This window comes from Schistocerca nitens, chromosome 4, assembly GCF_023898315.1.
Source record: "Schistocerca nitens isolate TAMUIC-IGC-003100 chromosome 4, iqSchNite1.1, whole genome shotgun sequence".
NCBI classification, from domain to species: Eukaryota; Metazoa; Arthropoda; class Insecta; order Orthoptera; family Acrididae; genus Schistocerca; species Schistocerca nitens.
The window spans coordinates 226438548-226461847 of record NC_064617.1 but is presented as its reverse complement, the minus strand read 5'-3'; the positions used below and the strand labels follow the sequence as shown (position 1 = coordinate 226461847).

Below are 23300 nucleotides of genomic sequence, written 5' to 3'. Positions count from 1 at the left end.
TCAAAGTGAACAACGTAGTCAGTCTTGTAGCTTTAACTCAATGATTGGCACTACAGCTATGAGGTCCAAGTTATGTACAATTTGAACCAAACAAAACTGATCTGTGCTGCAATATATTACTTAAAGTTAATACTCATTAGTGAAGTACCTGCTCATTCAACTGTCTACATGATGTGCCATAAATAAGTATACTGAAATTAAAGGGCATTGTAAATAGAAACAACAATTATCAAATGTTAGAAATTTTATTATCAATAAATAATTACAATGTAACATGCACACAACTACGTAATGCAAAGTTTGTATCAGTCGTGCACTACTACAGGAGTTACAGTGTTTCAAACCAAACAAATTTTTATTCATAGCATTGGAAACAGAACACACATTTGAATGTACTACAATAAGAGTGAATTCTTTTATTTTGAAAAACAAAAATCTGTTAACAGTAAAAAAAAATAAAAGTTCTTGAGAAACTTCTAAATTCTGCAAATCAGAGCAAAACCATTTTAAACCCTCAGATCAGTCTCCTCCATACATCGTTAATACTGTCAAAATAGCCATGGAATGTGGTTCTAGTATGATTTTATGAGAAACAAAATGGAAGTGAATAGTAACATGCTTCTCAATCAATATTTACAACCTATCAGCTAAATAAATATAGTAGAATCACAGTCATTTGAATTTTTGCAGCTAGCAACTAAAAGAAATTCATTTTTGTTGTACAGGCTGCAGCTGTGCAGAGTTGAGAAAGGACTGAAACTGTTGGTAAGGATTATTCAGCAAACTCTGGACATTGCACCTGTCCTTAACTGAAACAGGTTGTTTTCCCAGAGGTGGTGGTGGATGCTGAAATTGGTTTGCTGGTGCAGCATTCGGTGTTGATGTTAGTGGAACAAATACATTGTTGGACTTGGCACTGTAAGACGTATTAAAATTATTTGCCGCAGCACCACCACTGAATCTGGATGGTTTCGACTGCCCATCGAATTTGTTTGAGTTGAAAGAATTAGATCCACTATTTTTGTTATCCCACTGTCTAGGTCCAGATGAAGCAAAATCTCTTGGTCCACTACGGAAACCATTCTCTCTCCCTCGACGACTGAAATTGTTGAATCGTCCTGAAACAAACAATTCATCAAAATTAGTTGTGCATATCTCTTGCAACATTATGAAATTTACAAATTCTTTTCTGAGAAACAGAATTTTGCTTACCCTTTCCTCCAAAGCCACCTCCAAACCTTGCCATTTCACTAAGCTTTGGATTTATTACTTGGTTTGCTTCTTGCAGAACTGAAATCAAATCCCTTGCCTGACGACTGTTGTTTTGTGTGAAAAATGCGTAAGATGTTCCAGTTTCTTGGCTACGTCCCGTACGTCCAATACGATGGATATAATCCTCGGATGAATTAGGATAATCATAGTTTATCACAAACCTTATTCCTTCAACATCTGGCAAAACAAAAAATATATCAGTACAAATACCTTTATCAGCATGTGCATAATTTCACCTTACTGTACAAGAACTTTCCATTACAAATAAGTGTGTTTCACTACTTACGTCTTTTACAAACCTGAAATCCAGCACTCGGAATAATTGCAACAAACATAGTTTCATCTTGAAATATAACTGGCTATGCACTGAAATGGACATCACAGCAGGGACTCCAGTGCCTCAAATCAGTTTAGGATAAATTAATTTTGTACTGACAGTTACAGGAATTTGGGAGTGGTACGTGGAGAAGAAATTATGGAGGTAACTTCATAGAATAAGGATAACTGGCACTGGAGTATGTAGTTTTTTGGGATATGTATGGCATCAAGCAGAGAATCTAACTCTGAACTGCGATAGTAGCATCATTCATCAATGTTACAAAAAAATCCACATAAGTTGTAGACTGCTCTCTAAAAATACTGCTTCCCAAGCAGAGGCACTGCCAGATTTCATTTACACAACTTTCACTATCTCGCATGTGCCTCTGAAACAAAAGACCAGACTGATTAATAAAACATCAGAAACAAACATGATGCTTCAAAAATAATCTCATTGATACTACTGTTTAAAACAAGAATTCCACTAATGTCTGAATGGAAAGCTGTAGCTAATAAGCAATCAGCTGAACATACAGACATTACCAAACACTTGTCATTTCACCGTAACTTCTGAACTGCATAACAGCATGCATATATACACACACATTCAAATTAAAATATAATTTTGACATCTCATTTCTGTGATACATGAAGCTTCTAAGTGAGTTATTACTCCATGTATTTCATATGCACAAATCACATAAAAACAAATTAAAGCCTTCTGGTATAAATGGATTCTCAAAGAACTTAAGTCCTCGAAGGCAGAAAAAATGTAAATTAAAAAACAAAACAATGTGAGAACAAATGGGACGCCCCTTAAAAAGGTGTTACTTTGTGCAAAAATTGATGACCAGAAAGAAATGCAAATAAAGGAAATTGTATATATATATGCAAAAAATTATACCGAACCATTACAGCTCAGCTCAACGAATGCAGAAAACAGATTCAGCAGACAACAAGATCAACCAGTCTGGCTATATGAGCTACTATCACAATATTATCCCAAAATCAGTCTGCCCGTCCATCTCAGACTGTTTACATTACCATTTTACGTAGGAAAGTATGACTGACCTAAACCTCTTGCTGCAACATCTGTGGCGACCAAAATGGAGCACTTCCCACTTCTGAACTCTGGAAAAGAAAATACATTAGTATCTTAACCACTGCCTTGCAATACATTTTACAGTATCAACAGATTGTAGTTCAATTAATTCAATTTACATCAGCTTCCAGCTAGTGAATAATTTGCACTCACAGCTTGGGAAGACTTGTGTTATGTAGATCACAAAATTTACAACTGCCATTTATTTCATGACTTGACTGTAAATTTATCAACACCAGCTATCTGATATAAGTTTGAAAAATACAGGTTGCCCCTTTCAAGTGTCCATTGCACCGGCCCAAGAAAACTATGAAGGGCATGATAATGAAACTGCACCATATGATAGGGCATCTCAAAGAATTTGTATTCCTACACCCGACATGCCTACTACTGTTACCACATTGCAGCATTATCGCATAGAGTAAAAATGACTACACCACAGGAGTGCCCACAAGCAATACTGTGGTTTGCAGGAACAAAATCTGCTCGTCACAACATAAAGAAATTTTAATTGAATGGATCTGATCCACCTGATGTAGAAACAATGAATGGTATTGTTTCAACTGGAACTGCTCTGAAACATTCTGGCAGTGCACACCAATGTACCAGGAGGCATCGTGGAAGACAGACAACCATTTCTCGTGTAAGTCAACATGTCAATTTGGCCAAGCAAAGATGCTCTGTGTAGATTACCAGAACAAACCTGACAAACATTTGCTACAGTTATGCAACAGCATATTGACATAAATGCCTGCTTCCCATAACCATGTTTATTCCAAGATGAGGCAACCTTTCATGTAGCAGGAAAGTAATTGACATGTTCAGATTTCAGGCTCGCAAAACCCAATATGTGCACACTATCACTGAACATGTTCAGTTTCCTCTAGTGAAATTCCCTGATTTCCAAACAAGTTTCAGCATTTTTCCCTGGCAAATTTTGAGATCTCAAGGACAAGTAAAGTCTTAAGTCGACAAATGTAATGACTTCTGCATTTCTAAACATGTGAGCAAAAACCTTACATACTAACATATTTTGTACGGAACTGTTTTTAGATATAGAAAGCAAGCCATATGGTATACGTGTTTCATTAAGACCACTGATATTTTAATTCAATAAAGCAACACACATCTGATGACAAGAAATGCATTTTGTGGGAGTCGCAAGACAGATTTCAAATACCTTCACTGCTTTCAGAAATAGCCTCAGAAAAAGTACACCTCTCTGAAGAAATGTGTAAATCAACACTATAGGTGGCCACCAATAAAATGTTGGTTCTATGTTCATTATTGTCTATTACTACCCACTGTTTTATGTCTATTATTCTACCAGTACTATGTGATTTTTCTTTCAACAAGTACACATGTACATAGCATACAAACTGCTATCAACTGCCACAACTTTCTTCTTCGTATCACCCATACTTTCTAACAACATATAAACTACCTTAAAAGTGCCAAAATTTACTAGAATAAATAAAGTGTGTATAAATGCTGCACAGTACGATGTACTTGCAGTAAGACAGTTTCAATTCCTAAAATCCGTCACCCGTGGCCTGCTCAGGAGAACCATAGACCTGGGTCCATGGATAAACCATGAAAATCCACAGCATTACACCATAGAGACAGACCCAGCCTGCAGGTAGATCAGTGAGACTAGATCCAATTGGCAGAGGCCGCACATTAGTGGGAAACTATAGGCTTCAGATTGGCAGGTCTGACCCGTTAAGAGATAGCCACAGAAACGGCCTGCCGTTTTGGCTTATCGAAGTCCTATTCACATTTCAGACACCATGTTAATGAAATGAGACCATGGTGATTACCTGCACAACAGGGAACTTTCACTTAGACAACTCATGTACACACAACCATTGTCTCCAGCTGCAGCATCTACAATCTGAGAATCAGATCCAAGCAAAATACTACTCACACCTCCATCAGCAGCTGCTAGGCTAGCAAGTAAAGGTGACAGCACTGACTGCAAAGTGTGGCTAGGGGAGAAGCAGTAAGAAAGGCAACGACACACGTACTCAACTGTGCCCAGCCAGCAACAAAGCACGACATCTCAGTAAAACAATTTCAGGCAACCAAGTAAAAAAAAGATATTTCCTGTGTTTTTTCCGATTTCCCAGATTTCCAGAACTTGTGCCAACCCTGGAAACAGTGAACGTTCTGTCACCAGTCATTGCTGGCAGAAAACGTGTTCTCCCACTGTTAGTAAATGCAGAAAATGTGAAATACAATTTTGCCAATGGGCATAGGAACAGTAAGTTGAATTAAACCATTGTAGTTCTTCAACCGAAGATTAGTTTGATGCAAGTCTCCACAGATCTATCCTGTTCAAGCCCCTTCGTTAAGTTTCCTTTATTTTCTATACACCTTATCCTGCTTACTGTATTCAAGCCATATTGTATGGAGCATGAATTTTATCATTGGTGCCCAATGAAAATTTAAGCAAGCTACGGGGAGCAACAGAATTAAACTTGTTGTGGTATCAGGAGTTTTTAGTTTACCAAAATTGCCAGTGCTTGAACTTTAATATTTGAATTGCTGACAGATACCAACATACACTTCCCAAGTATACAAAGTAGTTATGTAACATTCAAAAGTTTAGTTCCTAATAAAGCAAAGAGTAATACAGTTGGAAACGTTGGGAGGAGGAAGGACACTGATCCACATATCAAGGTCTCATGAGAAACTTGAGGATGATTCAATGTCCCACTGCCAAAAACTTCTAAATTACTAAATGAAGGATGGAGTTGATGGACAGTATCAGTAATTGCAGGTATTGAAATCAATGAGGCAAATTACCTTTAGGCTGAAAATGGGGATAAGAGAGGGTCTTAAAACATATGCAACAAACATGACAGAGGTAAATCTGGAAGTTCAATGGACATGGTCACCAAATGTCAAAATGAGCACAAGAGCTCTTCTAAAACTGTCACAACACATACTGTCTAAGTGAAAACTGTTGTAAACAAAAGGTCTTGCATGCTCAACCTCTCATCAGCGACGTAGGTATGAGAGCATGCTTCTGTTATAACATGGACTTCCTTCACTTCAACAGGAATGATGTAAATTGCTCCCTTCTATAGCAGTTTGATCACTGGTTGACCTTGTACAGAGGGTTACAAACTCTTCCAATTATCATGTCTAGATGGGGTTGGGACAAACGACAGCAATATTAAGATGTACCATCTGCAAAATCTTTATGGTTATTTGTAGTATGCAGATGTGTACACAGACTACAATCAAAGAATAAAATGTAGCAATGCTTCTGCTGAAATGGAATGCAGATCATCACACGGTGGTAACTTTAGCAATGAAACAAATGAGAAACGTCTTCAAAGTTTGAAGAACTGGAAATTTGGAACTGTAAAATGTAGAAACCATAAATGCTCAATTTTTGTAACAAACAAACTAGTTTGTGTCATTATTCTTACACCTTTAGCACATCTATGTACGCTTATATCCATCAACACGAGATGGATTCCTATGAAAGGACAACTTATTTTAACAAGTATATAGACATATTTCTAGATATTTGAAGGTATTTTCACCCCCCTGAACTGTAAGAAGAGGCTTAACAACAATCCACAGAAGATTTTACTTCCATCACGAAGTCACGCAAATAGATGGTGCACAACTAGGATGACATTTACACAATGATGCCTTATTCCATACTACACTTATTTACACAGTACTTTTTAGAGCAAGGGCAATTAATGCTTACCTCTCAACACATAATCTCTCTCTTGTTGAGACTTGTTTCCATGCATACATATGGCACGGAACCTGCAAAATGTAAGGGAAATATTACATTCATAAAATCTCAGCATTATGCACTAAACATATCTCTCAACAAAAAGACAGAACCTCAGCCAATTCAACGAGATTAAAGCAAATGGTAATAAATACGAAAATAGCTAGTATTCACTACATCCTAGAAGGATCCTATAGGCGAATAAAGAAGTCTTTGAAAGGCAAAATCTGGGCAGTTGCAACCCCATATTTCCATTCTAGCATGGAGTAAGATTTGCCTCACACTGATTCCATGTATTGAGAAAGTGTGTAACTTCCAAATGCAGAGACTCAGCTTAAACATGATTAATCAGTCAATATTTGTAGTTGTTAGGACTAAGTAGTTCAATTTAAATGTAAGATTCTAGATCAGTTTTTAATTTGTTAGTTTACAGAAGACAATCAATAAGGATTCCAGCTTACCCATAATTATTCAGATTCCTTGTGATATCTTCCACCTTCCTCTTAGTTTCAACAAAGATAATTGTCTTTGAGTCTCTTTCTGAACCTATTTCTTGTAATAAAACATTCAATCTGAAAAAAATTAAAATTGAACAGTTTAAGAAATAATGACTAGGATTTACAATTTGCAAGAAAGTACAACACTGAAGCACAGCACAAAAGCTTTGTGTTTGAAGTTATCATAGAACATTATATAATTACAGGACTTAATTTCAATAACTAGTACATGTAGGAAATTGCTGGAGTTGGAAAATTAGAAGTAAGGATAAAATTGCAGAGGGAAACCAGCTGTAGACACAAATCTTACATCTGATGTTGAAAAGTAACACTCTTTCACCGCTACCAAAATATGACAAATTATATTAACACCAAAGAGGTAATAGGTACACCATGCCTGAAGAGTGCTGTTATCCCAAAACAGAGTACTGAAATAATGAAAGGCCACTCCACTTGCTGAAATGTACTGCGAAGACTTGACAGATTTGAATCTACACAAACAAACCTGTAACTTATTGTTACCAGTTCAACAGTCAATGACAAATCTGTTTAATGAACCATTCAATACAATTTGTATTTTGATTTTTTAAATTAAATCTCTTACATTCATTAAGAGAGCTTTCAGGATGATCAAGTTGTGTGAAGACTTAAACTTCTCTTTTTATAGTTTTCGTACTACATTTCGAAAGAATTTCTTTCATTGTTGTGTTAATTACAAAACTGATATTTAGACCAGTTGTAATGTTAGCTTATGAACATTGCCATAAGGTGTGCCAGTACCATCTTTCTTTGCTGTAATGTAGCTGCTGTGTGTGTATTTTGGAAGAAATCATCAGCAAAAGCCAAGACTGCAACTATTTTCCTTGTTTGTTCATGTACAATTTGTCTTGTGAACTGACTACATTCAAATACATCTTTATCAAGAATGTTAATATTTATAATGCATCAGTATGAGATGACAAAACCAATCAAATCTTAAAAGCAATCCTTAGTTAGAAAGTGGTCAATTTTAACGAATATCATTTATTACATAAATGAAGAGAATGATCACTGATAAGTAAGAGTCCAAGAATATAATTTAATAATTTATTGTCAAGAAGTTAGTGTTATTTGTGAACTTTATAACAGCAGAACCCTTGGAGGAGATGTACCCTGAATTTTACTTTAGTCAAGGCAACAGTATCTAAAACTAAGGAATTTATTGATTTAATTACCACTAAAACTTAGGAATAGCATATCTGTAATCCCATTTTCCTACTGAAAACATATTTATACATCAGTTGATCCTGACAAATGGCAAAAACTTATCTATATTATCCCCAGGGCTGCTGAACTGAGGGAACAGCTTTGTTAAGACTGTGCAGGCAGTTTTTAGGTGGACTGGGAAGTGCCATTGGTAATGCATTAATATGATATACATTAATGTTTTACATACCTGGAAAAACTGAACTTACATATATATGAAGTACAGAAAGAATATGTAACTTACACTAAGATGCTTAGAAGCAACATCACATAATAGCAAAACTGAGTAGATTTTAAAAATTGTGCCCAATGATATATTGCTACATAAAATATATCGTCACATTACACATTAAGAACTGCTGCAGTTCCAAATTACTTGTGAATGGCCTGAATTTTTATGAAGGTCAAAACCAGCTGTGAACTTTTAAGTACTTGACAGGAACTGGAGCAGCCTTTCATTAAACCTAATTATCTGTACTCTAGAACAAAAAATTTCTCCAGCACAACACAAATGTTTGACCAGCTGATTTTAATAACTACATAAACATGGTCTTAAAACTTTCAGTAGTCACTTTTGAGCAAAATCAATTTCGAAATTAGCATTTGGAAATTATGGTAAATTTGTTACCCAATGGGCACTATTTGGAGTGCGTATGACAAGAAATGGTATTTGCTTTATGCGCACCACAGATTAATCAATGTGTTATGAAGCCACCCAATTCTCATATTCCATTGCGAAACACAATCTGATGAGTGTGTTACAATTACAAGATTTTTGAATCTCCACTGACAAGAGTCCCACAGACTAAACACAGTGTAAAATTTCAGAGCAAGTATCACTGTCAATCCAATGCTAACAGTTTCACTGCATCTATACAGCAAATATGTAAATTGAAAAACAGTGTAGCTATATTCACTAATCATGCAGACATAACAAAGATGACAATGATTCTGTTATTACATTTAAAAATGCCATCTTGCAAAGTAACAAAACTCAAACTGCAAGTGTTTAGCGGTTCTAGTTTAATTTATGCACTCTTCACAAAAAGCTGTGCAAGAAAAAAAGAACTATTAAAAATATATTGAAGAATACATTCAGCTAAGTGATGATTTCAATTTGTAGCCCAGAGTGAACTAAATGCATTTTATCTGGAAGGCTTAGGGCAATCCACTAATGAATAACTAAGAAGTAGATGCTTGCAAATATGAAAAAAGCATGCGGCCTGGAACAAAAATGGCAGCCTTTTCAAAATCAAACAAATTTTTAAAAAATATTTTTGTGACTACTGAATACTGAGTAATTCACCCAGCATATATATATATATATATATATATATATATATATATATATATATATATATATATATATATATGGTTAAGCAACCAGTGCTGGACGACTTGGTATGGATTGCCCCAGTTATGAGGCCAGGTAACAAATTTTGCTCAATGGCACTTTGTGCATGGGCTAAGAAGGCAGCTGCTATCAGTCAGTGAGGACAGTGCAGAGTATATACAAAAACATCAAAGGTTTTAATCCAACTGTATTTAAGTGAAACAGCTCTGAATAGAAGAGTAGGTAATCTAATCTAGAAGATCTAGTTAGTATTCAAAACACTAATGTCAATATTTACGAAGACCAGTGTTCATCCCTGGAACTTTGTATTTTCTCTCAACTATTTGCTTGTGTTGAGCCAAAATTGCTCCCTGCTCAAATTTGAGGACAAGTGTTTTATGTACATAAAGATGAGCTAACATACCAGAACTGGATGTCAGTATACCAAACACTGTATTGCTACAAACAAATGTCTGAATGCTAAATAATCAACGAGTAACGATTTGAAAACCACTACAGAAGACAATGGAACATTTAACGTGTTCCAGATAATTTACATGCCATCCAGGATTTTAAATTTACATGGTGTGTCTGTACCATATCAACTACGAAAAGTCAACTAAAATTTCACAACTGCAAACCAAACTGCATCAGCAAATAATAAAGTGCTTACTTTTGTTCCTTTTCATGCTCTTGGCACACATCAACAATTTGCATTATGTTATGGTTTGCTGACAGCTGCAGAGAACCAATGTTGACCTGAATGTAGTTTGTGAGGAATTCTTCTGCCAAATTTCTGACTTCCTTCGGCCATGTAGCAGACCACATAAGTGTTTGTCGATCAGGCTGAAAATACACCAAGGGTAAGTGCTAGTACATGAATTAAACACCTGTAATATGGAGAAACCATACTATCAACAAAGCTTTATGACTTGCTCCCTTTTTCTAGCAGTAACACTGATAATCTACAGTATTTCCACTTACATAGTAAATCTGTTATTGCCTTGCTAACAACTAAAAATTATAAAATGCAAGTCAATCATTACAGTTAGATAAATACTCTGCAAACTTTCTGCGATGAGCACACTAAAAATTCCTCAGTTAAATCTGGAACCCACAACAGATAATTGGTCTGTGTTTAATGAAGGTGCTTTTTAAGCCCTGACACACACACACACACACACACACACACACACACACACACACACACACACACAGTTTCTTACAACTTACACGAATTTGGCTTATAATCTTTCTAATCTGTGGTTCAAATCCCATGTCCAGCATACGGTCTGCCTCATCCAAAACCAAGTAAGTGCATCTTCGTAAATTAGTAGTTCCACGTTCTAGGAAGTCCAGCAAACGACCAGGAGTTGCAATGACTATTTCAACACCACGCTCCAAATCCCGGGCCTGTACAGAACATAAAATGAATCAAATTGTTTCCCAAGTGGGTCAAGATATAAGCTGACAGCACTGAGTACGCCCTGCTTAAAAAACAAGCTTATGCAGTAGAAATAATTACCTGAGGGCCTTTCGGTGCACCACCAAATATACAGGTATTACGGATGTACGATGATGAACCAAAATCTCTGGCTACTGTCTGAATCTGTTGTGCCAATTCCCGCGTGGGTGCTAATACAAGCACAATAGGGCCATCACCCCTACTCAATCTTGGCTGGTTTTTGATGTGCACAGTTGCTGGCAAAATATACTGGGAGGAAAAAAAAACAGCCATTAACATGTAATTGGCAGCAATGTTATACCGGGAACAAAACAACAACTTATACTCACTGCCAAAGTTTTTCCAGAGCCTGTCTGCGCAATGCCAACCATGTCTCTACCACTCATTGCAATGGGCCAGCCTTGGGCCTGAATCGATGTAGGTGCTGCAAAGCCAGATCTCCTGCAATTATGAACACAAGATAAATAATCTCAATAGGCCATCTAATGATTTAATGCATTTCTAGACAATTTAAATGTAAACCTACCTGATCTCATCCACTATGTACTCAGGAAAATTTCCTTCTTCAAAACTTTGTATCGGCCTTGGAGTTTCATGGCCTCTAACAGTTATCTGCTGTTCTGAACGATAGGCTTCCACTTCATAAATGGGCCTAAAAATGTTTAAAATTAAGTAACAGAAAAATACCAATCAACAAAGCATTTAAAGAAAATCCACCTACCTGTCATTAATTTTATCATGTGGTGTATAGAAGTCTTTAGAAAATGGTGTTAGCAAAGTATTCTCCCATTGTGGCTTCCTCAGACTACTTCCTAATTCACTTCCTACACCCTGATTCTGGGGTGAATCAAATCTGCTGGGTCTTCGGTCTCCAAAATTTGGTCTGCCACCACCAGATGGTCTGCCATTTCTATCTCCACCAAATCCACCCTGCTTCCTTTCTCCTCCAAAGCCATTTGGTTTTCTGTCAGTACCAAATCCTCCCACACCCTTGTTGTTTCCAAATCCACCTCTGTTGCCACTGAAATTACTTCCACGCACTGACCTGAAATATAGAAAAAATGCCTTCAGTTACTGAAAACATTTACACAAACTCAGCATCATTCAATTTCTTGACAAGAGAGAGAGAGAGAGGGCAGAGTCAAAATATGTGCCAAGTGTGTGTTATTGACACAGATGCGAATGACTCCTAACCCCACAAATGAATTCTGTGACATGTTCCACTGTGGTCACGGCAAACACCATGGTACTAACTTCAAATGCATGGATATTTCAAGTTTCTAGAAACAAAGGAAGTGCAACAGATACATGATGAAATCATCATAAAGAAAGACTGCACATTTCTCTTACCAGGAGGCCCTGAAAAGTGTGCAGCACTAAAGTAACCACTACATAGGATACCTCAACAAAACAGTTGAATATTTCATTGGCAATATCACTGTTGCCCATATCAATGGAGAAAATTCCTCAAAGCCATTATTTACTGCAAAGTGAACTTCACAACTAACTGAACAATTCTTAATGTACTAATGGAACAAATCTTAATGTAATGTCACAAATTCAATAACAGGAAGTAGTTATGTACTCTTTTACGGAGACCAAAGAACAATTATATTTTTTGGATAACAACCCACGTCACCAGGCCACAGCCGTCCACTATTGCTTTGAAGATGCAAGACACTTCGAGGGAATGGTTTAGCCACATAGATCACCTGACAAGAAAACTATCAAATGTTTATGGGACATTCATGGACAACTGTAGGGGCAGCATTTTGCAGGACTACCAATAACTTGCCAAGCCAATGTCACATCAAGAGGTTATCTCTTGACTTGTCACCTCAATGTACATCAAGGTTGCAGAGTGTCAACTGAATCAAAGTATTTGTCAACACACAACTTCCATATTTTCCCAGTGAACTACCTTTTCCTGAATAATACTGTATTTTGCAGAGAAATCACCTTTCTGCATTATCAAAAACCCAGTGAAAGATGCAAAATGAAAATTATTAGCATTCTATACTTGGTTGATTTTGTGTACCTAATTGAAGACTGGCTCGAGGAACGAATTCGCCAGCCGCAGTTCAAATGTTACAAGATGAAAATAATGGAATGCAACCATTTCCATTTTTAAAAGTACAACATGTGTAAATAATATGCATTTCACCAGGGACTTTCATAAATACAGTTTTTCTGAATTTGTTATTTTATTTATGACAAACAGTACTTAAAATATGAGGCAAACTTAAACATTAGGCTATGCTACAAGTGAATATTACAACCTTTGGCATCCACATTTGTTGACTTAGGGGTCACAATACCACAACTCAGCTTGTTTTCTTGAAGCTGAACTCCTCAGGACAAATACTCTGTCTACATCCAACTTTGGTTGTTATGTTTTGGGAGCTTGAGACCACTCAAAACTACTTCCAGTACAAATGGTGATTTCTACAAGTTTCAGGCACGGAAACTGCGTTTCCACAGAAACACATTTCCTCATGCAAACCACATCTCATTTACATAAACTTATTAACATATCTTCTGCCTCAGTAAATGAATTTGAGGTCAAGAGTCAGTGTCCCCATTGAAATTATGGTTGTAGAACCAGATAAGGTGATTTTCAACACCTGGAGATTTGCTGAAGAAACAAAGGTGTGATGAACAATGCAGGCAACAAGGAAACGGTGCTACCTGTATGAAGTTAATACCTCACTAACTTTATTCACTGATAGGAACCTGAGATGTTATGCATCATATGAGGTATGTACTGTAATCATGTATAAGAATTTCAAGTATTCAACCTATAGCTAGTGGTTCCCAACCTTCCTTAGACCATTATCCCCGGAGTGCAATCACATTAGCTAGGACACCAGCCATCCATTGCCCCCTCCCCCTCACATTACCACTAACTTTTAACACTAAGCTGTAGAATCAAACACTTTTCTTAGAACACTTGGTTTTAAAATGATGAAAGATGCAGTGAGTGTTTGTGTGTGTGTGTGTGTGTGTGTGTGTGTGTGTGCGCGCGTGCACACACTTAGGAAGTGCTACCTGTAAACAACTCCTCAAAGACAGTAAACTATCTACAGTGACAGTACACATTAGTTACAAGACATGCTTCCCCTGCACTTCTACTACCCACTGCAGCACTTGCTTCACCTGCATGTTCAACCCCATGTAAAATCCACCAAGTCCAGTTGAGTGCACTATACTTACTGTTCTTAATCACTTCATTACTGCAGTCTTTACTTCTGAACTGGTAGCAATTTGTTGACTTCAGGTTGTTAATAAACAACACTATAGTAGCCCTTAGGTAGTGGCTGCTGCAGCCTGCTGTAAACTCATTTGTCTGCCTCAGAGCAAGTAATTAAGCAATTTCTTGACTACTGCAGGTACTATCTATTTTCTTGAGATATTTTAACATTTCTTACAGGTATGTGTGTGTAACACTAAATGAACTAGCTATTGTGGCAGTCATATAATCTGAGGATCTCCTGACTATAAGACACTTTCAGTAAGATGTCACCCAACAGACCAAACAGTCCTTCTCAGGTCCCTCTGACCAGGAAACTCGGACCTGTGGTTCGAATTTGTCACAAACATAGAAGGCATAAGCTATGCTAAGTGCCAGTTTCTATCAAAACTATTAAAAAAATGACAACATTGACTTGGTTGCTATACAGGAAACTCATTGTGATACAGTGCAACAACTAAATAAAAGGGGGCAAAATACCAGGCTATGAACTGTTGGGAGCAACCTATCATAGGTCTTATGGAGTAGCCACATATGTCAAACAAGATATTGAAATTCCTAATTTCTACATCCACCAACGAAGACGTTCATAACGTTGTCACAAAAATCTGAAGCATTACCGTCTCCAATATTTGTAAGCCACCTGCTACACCTTGGCCAGCCCACATTCTTCAAACTCATCCACATCCTGCTGCATACGTTGGGGATTTCAAAAGTCATCATGAACAGTGGAAGTATAAATACAATGATGCAAATGGAGAAGCACTATCAAAATGGGCAGAAGACGAATACTTATACCATGTATTCAACGCTAAGGATCGATTTACGTTATCAGCTGCCTGGAGACAGGAATACAACCCTGACCTGTATTTAGTCTCGTCCAACAACAGACCAACCTATCATGGCCACGCATAGAGTTCTGTCAGACTTTCCGCACAGTCAACACCATCCAATCATAATAGAGGTAGGAACTCAAATTCCCCTAATTACCTCTATTCCTCAACCACGATGGAATTTTAAAAAAAGCCTATTGGGCTGGGTTCTCCACAGATCTGGACAAATGTTTGGGATGGGTACCACCTACTAGCAAAAATTACCAAAGATTTGTTAGTGCCATTATAAGCACGGCCAAGAAGCACATACCAAGAGGGTGCCGCAAAGGATACATCCCTGGATGGTCCCAAACCAGCGAACTATACCAGAGCTTCCTTGAATCCGGAGATCAGGAAATAGCGGGTGAACTGCTTCACAGCTTGGATGCTGCCAGAAGACAAAAGTGGACGGAAACTAGAAAGCCTCAATTTCCAAACATCTAGCAGGCAAGCATGGTCACTGCTGAGAAAACTAGGTAGCAGCCCACTAGCATGACAAATAGCTGCAAGACCAAATGCCATAGCTGCACATCTAGTTAACACGTCTAGGACACCAAAGGATAAAACTCATACAATCCAAGTGAAGCAAAAAACTCAAAATCTTAAAACATGAAGCCACAGAAACTGAACACACTCCCTTTCTCTAGCAAAGACATAGAAAAAGCTCTGAAAGATGTCAAACCAACAAAGGCACCAGGTTTCGACAACATTCACCTTGAATTCATAATAAACTGTGGCAAGTACACAAAAGTATGGTTGGCTCAATTTTTCACAAACATAATGCAAACTGGCAATATCCGACAAGAACTCAAACGATCTAAGGTAATAGCTACTCTAACACCTGGGAAGCCAGCTGATGACAAAAAGCTACAGACCAATTGCCCTGTTGTCTAATTTACAAATTACTAGAGAGGCTTATATATAACAGAATTAGCCCAGAATTTTTCAGGGTGATCCCACAACAGGCAGGCTTTTGGCCAGGGAGAAGTTGTACTGACCAGGTATTGTCACTCACTACTTACATTGAGGCAGGATTCCAGAGAAAATTGAAAACATCAGTCGCCTTTATTGACCTCTCAGCAGCTTACGACACTGCGGAGAGAAGGCATAAACCACTCCAACGCAATGGCTCCCAATATTAAGCCACATCCTGCCGCCACACCTCCGACGTACTGACACCCTTGTACGTGAATACAAAAACATCATGGGAAATCGAAGTCTGCCAATCCACCAAGACATTGAGGCTGCAAACACTAATAGGCTTCAATCTAGGAACCCGCCAACAAGAACAGCAAGGAACTGTGTACAAGAAGGTTTCAGTATCACAAACGCATGGTCTGAAAAATGGAACATGACAAAATCATAACATGCCTTGCATCACACAAAAGCCACCTGGTTTTGACCTACCACACAAAACGTGGTCCACTCTAAATAGGATTAGAACTCGTCATGGCAGATGTGCTTCCTCCCTGTACAAATGGGGTAAAATACCATCCCTTCAGTGTGACTGCGGAGGAAGTCTGACCATCAGCCACATTGTTGAGGAGTGTTCCAGAAGAGCCTATAATAGGAGCCCCGACAACTTCCTGCTCGCAACTCCAGAGTCGATATATTAATAGACTGTTTGTAATCCGTAAACTTTGTTAAATTAGTAATGTTGGTTTGCAATTATTAACATTTGTTGTATTAGTGATTTGTCTGTTTCTTATGTGTTTGTATTGCCATACGATAAATAAATAATAATAATGTGTGTGTGGTTTGAGGTTTTCGGGCGCTAAGCAGCATGGTCATCAGTGCCCAAATGCATAGAAACAGTAACATGCGGTGTGAAGGGATGAAGATGGACAGCGAACAAGGAGAACGGCTGAAAGACACAGACCTGACGCAGTTCCAATCCTCACATACTAAAAAAAGGAAAGGAAAAGAACAGAAATTTAATCGTGACTGGAGGACCTCTTAACTAAAACCTGCGTGAGCCAGTCACCCAGCAGCACATTGAAACCCTCTCCCTAAAATCCGAGGCAACAAATTGGACAGGACACAAAACCTTAAGACCTTAACCACAGTCATTGCGTCGTCTTGCAAAATAGAGGGCAAATCCAGTGGCAAGGAAACCACCGCCCTCTGGTCAGAGAATAAGACAGTGAAGTAAAATTTGGCAGACAGTAATCTGGACGCCACAAGCACTGCAGATTGGGGGTCCTCCTGCCGGAGTAAAAAATGATGCGTTAAAGGACTGTGCCAGATGCGGAGGCAAGTGAGGAGAACCTTATCCCGCCTGCATGACTGGTAGGACGTACACCATGGCTGCATGGTGGCCTTGACCAGACAGCTTATTTTCACCGACTGCCAGCCACTCCTCTTCCCATTGACACATAACCAAAGGAGGTAACAGCATGGAGGGGGACGGCATGTTCAATGTGAGGGAGGGAGCATGCATCTTTGGCAGCCACATCCACCGGTTTGTTTCCCCTAATACTCACATGCCCCAGCACCCAGCAGAAAGAAACCACCTTACCCTGCCACGTACACCATGGCTGCATGGTGGCCTTGACCAGACAGCTTATTTTCACCGACTGCCAGCCACTCCTCTTCCCATTGACACATAACAGCATGGAGGGGGACGGCATGTTCAATGTGAGGGAGGGAGCATGCATCTTTGGCAGCCACATCCACCGGTTTGTTTCCCCTAATACTCACATGCCCCAGCACCCAGCAGAAAGAAACCACCTTACCCTGCCATTGCAGGTGGAGTAGGGCATCATGGATGTTCTGGACAACCGTATCTGCAGGGTACAAGTGTTGCATGGTCTGAAGGGCACTCAGGGAGTCAGAACAGATGAGAAACTTAAGACTGGGAACATCTCATCCGCTCCAATGCCCGCAAGATCGCCAACAATTCAGCATGAAAGATGGTAAACGCTGCAGGAAGCCATAACTTGACGACTCAATCAGGGAAAACAACAGCACAACCAACAGAGTCCCCCTGTTTAGAGCCATCCGTAAATACTGGTACAGGGTCGGGATGCTGGTTTAAAATATCGTAAAATAAGGAGCTCCTCCGGTACTCTGGCAAGTCTAAAAGGATGCTGGGCCTCTAGAGCAACCAGGGAGGCATGCAGGTAAAACCCTGGAGTTGGGGTGCCCATACAAAATATTTATAACAGCAACACTTATTTTCAGCATATGCTTATGTTTCCTACAAGTAGGAAAGAACGTGTGTGCTGGCAAAGTCAATGTATGTGAATCAAAGGTTGTAGCACTCAGTGGTATAGCACACACAGTTCTGCTGTTGGCCAGATTTACCCCAATACTACATTGCTGTATATGTAAAAAGGAAAGTGACTGTTCCACACAAATTTAGAATGGTGACATGTTGCCTTCATCCCATTCCACTCCCTCTAGCTGTTGACTACCCTGTAAACAAACTGAAAAATTTAGTTTCCTTTCCACATTTGCCTAACAGGTGTGCAGACTGACATTTACCCTCAATTCCAAAACACATGTAAAAAGATTTTTCTTCTATAGTGAGATTGGCACCAATGCAGACAGCATTACTTACAGAGGGAGATTAAAGTAGCCCAGGGAATGTGTGAACAAAGATACCTGCGAAAAATCTAACAAAGTTCATTGGAATACTACAGCATGGATAAACTTAAAACATAACAGCCTTCTTTTATAATTGTCAGCACTTTTTATATCCATATACTCTCTTCAACTGAAGTTCCCAAACTCATGTTAATCCCCGCTAACATACAGAAAAACAAATGATATCTTTTCAAATTGCCTGTCAATATTCCTCTGAAATACAATGTCAGACAACACTGCCTCAAATAAAGAGTTAAGTTTGAGTAACTGTCAGTACTAGTCAGCACCACAATTTGTCACTATCTGCTTCTAGTATACAAATTTCAGAATAGAGCGATCAACACTGCTCACAGAACAGCAGCCATAACAAATAAGAGGAAGACTGAACAGTTTAGTTTATCAAACAAAATGACATGGCAAACTATTAGAAATATATACATTTACACCAAATAATGAAATTAATAAATGATCATCGGATTTGACAAACTTTCGACAAGATTCGAGCTTACAACCTGCTGCACTATCGCAAAAAAGCTAGTAACCCAGCCACAACAAAGAATTCCAGCCTTCAAATATTCACCTTCACACGATGCGCTGTGTGTGTGACATGATCAAAGCACCACACCCAAAGCAACCTGGCAAGGAATTTGTAGTGAACCGACCACTTGCAATTTTTTGTAAAACTTTCCTACATTCCCTCCACACAAAGTCCAGTTTATGAATGACAAACTGCCTAGTCCAACTGATTTTAAAGAATTTCTTTCAACATTTGATTTACTTATACAGCCCACCTATGTAAATGAGAGGAATAATTTTCAATACTTAACATGTGTAAGTTACACACTACAGCCCCTAGCGTTTTTCAATAACACACTAACATTAGGCTCTCCCTGCTTCCAGTACATTTTTTTACAAAAACCAGACTTACTTTCACAACTCAAGAGTTTTAATAAGCGTTACAATTCACAAAAGAATAATTCTGCCAATAGAAAGTTATTCCACCATCCCTCAAAGAGGCAATGAACTTACACACATGAAGGAGATTTCATTCTACAAATACTAAGCAGGATAGTACTGCAAAGGACAACCAAATTTTAAAACTCTGAACTTACAGGATGACAGCTTACATGGGAAATCCATTCTTAGATTATCTCCATCAGTCATACTAATGTAATCAAAGCCAAATCCAGTTTACTGTTGTAATGACAGCAAAGGCACTGCCAGCTCTGCAGCAGCAACTACAAATCAACTTAGTTGACACACCCATGTACACTGCCTTCCTACTCATTTACAAAGGTGGTTTGAAGTCTGAATACAGGGTGGCTACTCAAAATTGAAAGGAGGGGGGGGGTTGTTTATGGAAATCCCTGATAATTCCTGGTGTGAAGAGGAAAGGTTTCATGACAAGCTCCAGGTAAATTTACAGTGAAGGGGTGGGTGGAGATTACAATATACATATAGTTAACACTCTTTAAATACCGAGCATTTCGAAATTTGTGAATTATAGAGTTGAATTTCAGTGCTAACGTAATAGAAGACTAATAACTTCTGACAATTCTTCGTTTCGCAGAATTGACACCCCATCAACTTTCGTAGTTTATGGGATGTCTGGACATTGGGAAACATACTATATTCAATATCGACGGGGGTGCAGTAAGAGGTGAATGCAATCCAGCGGAATCTTACCAATACTTTTACTCATCACATCCATTAGTTTCACAATCTCAAAAACCTAAACTTCAAAGTAACGAAGCAGCCTGATCTAAATTTTGAGTACGTGGGTTACATTACAGCCAAAGCTAGATTACTAAATTCGAGTACTACTTCGGTAAGACTTATCCTCGACAGCAATGACATTAGAAATACTTCATTCTCCAGGAGAACAATGAAAACATTACATGCTATTTTGTCTGCAGCGAGATTAGATTCTAAGAGCAATTTTCATACCGCGTGTTCAGTCCAGTCAAAGATTCCACACGGAAACTTACCACAAACTCCCATATACAATGGGCAAATAAAATAAGTTGATCGCATTAGTTATCAGTTTATTCTCAAAATTTTGAAAACATTGAGTGCAAGACGACCCCCCCCCCCCCCCCCGCATTCTGACGGATGAACTGATTTGAAGTACTTTAGATAGAACTCAATATTTTTAACTTCCACAGCACATCTGCTGACAAATTCAAGTTTCCGTGAAACGAAAGTAAAATACATTTAACAGCGTCATGGTTTAGCATGTTCACCTTAACCATGCACGTCTAGTAGAATCTGTCAAATTCCGAATGACTACGAAACTATCAGATATTCACGTAACCGTATAACACAATATTCATTCCATCGTCACTAAGTTTACTGGAAATAACAAATACTCGCAACACGAGAAAGAGTTTCAATAAAATCGTTGCATTTCCGCGAAACTTACATGTTAGACGAGGTTTGGCTGACGATTGGAACTGAATACCAATTAAAACCTGAAATAAAATGAAAAATATTAGTAATTATTAATCACATAAGTTAAATGTCATTAACAGTAATGTAATCAACAAAAATTTACTGTTATTTCACAATTTAAACCCAAAATATCTCAGGACAAGACAGAGGCACTCCTTACCTTCTAACGACAAGATGGCGAAAGGACAGAGAAACTGCGCATTGATTGCAAATTGCCGTCGGAGTCATTGCAACCGCCAGATGGCAGAAGGCTAGCCCAGACATGCATGTTGTATTGGCGCCAGTTTATAGAGTCTGATAATTTGTATGTGTAGAACTGCTCCAATTTTTCAAATACTAGGCTGTTAAAACTATTCATAACTACATAGTATATCATATTAATAAAGAGCATACTCTAGCTAAGCGATTTCAATTCATTGCTCATACTGTATATTAACCAGAGTTTTCAAACAAATCCACGAATAAATATCTCCCGACTGGTGCTGAAGGGCAGGTGACAGCTTCCAGCAACGAAGATGCCAGTTGATAAATTATGATGCCGAGAGGCGTAGAGCTCTGTTGCCACTCGCACTGACAATCAAAACCAAGTTTCTAACAGAAACTGAAGTGGCGCCATTCACAGAACTTTCAAGTGGAAACTCTCAGATTCCGTTGGCTTCACTGGACTGATGACATTTTGGCAATATACAGCATGAAGAGTTAGCAGGGTCGCGGCATATGGATCTGCTAGTGCTCGCGACGGGAGCAACCGACCTGGGAGCTACGTAATCAACGGATTGCCAGTCAGCGGGGCTTGCAAGAAGACATTGACGTCATCAATAGAAGCCTGAGATTGCTTGTGGAACTTGTAAACACCCTCTCTCCACCCATACCTTGCTCCAGCTGCAGCAGCAGCAATAGAAGTAGAAATAGTAGTATGAAACGACCTTAAACGCTCGACATAAGGCTAATGAAGACCCAGCTGCGTCCACAAGCAACAACCATTACCAAACACACGAAGACACTGAGGTCGACCGTCGCCCCAACAATCGTATCTGAAGAGAAAACTGCATCTTTCATTGAAGATGGATTTATAAACTTCTCGCTGTCATGGGACAAGAGCAGTATAGCTGAGAGTGGATGAACCACCTGTAAGAGCTAACGATGCACGCATCACACGTGGTCAACAAAGAACGGACTCTAGAAGAACTGGCACTGACTTCCAATGAGCTTCTACCGCCGCCGATTGTTATCGAGTGCGCGGGCAACTATATGGAGTTCCAGAACATAGCGAAAGCAGTTCAACATTCACGTTAAAAGTAGTTGGATGGGACATCCTGAAGGTATGTGTTCGAAATGTTCTCGAATACACAGCAGTTGTTGATAGCAAGTATCAGGAGATACCCCTACTACTCACTTAACACCATGCCTGAGAAGCTACTGAAAATGCGCATCCAGGATGTACTTTTGAACATCAAACTCACTGACATTAAAGAACATGTGGAATCCGAAGGTTCTAGAGCATGTAAAGGCTACAAAGAGGTCCATATGGACGCTTCTAGCGAATGTGATTCTCACTTATAACCTCATTCAATAGAAATTGAAGCAAAAAGAGCCCTCCACATTGGTATTTGATGTCAGGGGTCAACCATGTTGTCAAGTACTGCAACATGGCCATAAAATGTACCAAATGTGCAACAGATTATAACGCCAAAGGGGAAGATAGACCTAGCTGTCATTAGTACCAACTGTGGCGAAAAACATGTTGCCAGCTGTTGTCGACGTTCAGCCTTCAAAAGGGCTGTTTCCAAGTAGAAGGGTATAACAAACGCTGCCCAAATCAACTGACACCACATTACAGAAGAGTATGAGCTATGCTGTAGCACTTACTGGACAAAAGCTCAACGAGCCCACAACTATCCAGCCACAATGGCTTTGCAAGAAACAACAACCACATTGCAGCTAAGGATGTACCACTGACACCACAATCTACAATGGCACCTACACACGATACCCATCTGAAGCAGCAACCTTGTTGATTTCTCTCTAGTGAAACCAGCCTGTGGGAGCAACTGAATAAAAACAATTGACACAGACTATTGTAGTTGGCATAGTGACCGAATTATTTATATTTTTCTTTACAAGTGTAAACAGTCTGTATTTTTTCT

The 23300-nt window shown here is 38.7% G+C and overlaps 1 protein-coding gene across 1 annotated transcript; it reads right to left on the bottom strand.

The window, feature by feature from the left end:
- Window positions 1–226: 226 nt before the first annotated feature.
- LOC126251993 (uncharacterized) lies at window positions 227–21386 on the bottom strand. Its single transcript, XM_049952773.1, has 13 exons — window positions 21314–21386; window positions 21125–21173; window positions 11714–12037; window positions 11519–11644; window positions 11322–11433; window positions 11053–11241; window positions 10761–10940; window positions 10201–10373; window positions 6914–7024; window positions 6423–6484; window positions 2662–2721; window positions 1213–1449; window positions 227–1118 (listed from the first exon to the last, which is right to left on the bottom strand). Coding segments are annotated over exons 2-13 (1986 nt in total). The 5' UTR covers window positions 21127–21173; window positions 21314–21386; the 3' UTR covers window positions 227–708.
- Window positions 21387–23300: the final 1914 nt, after the last annotated feature.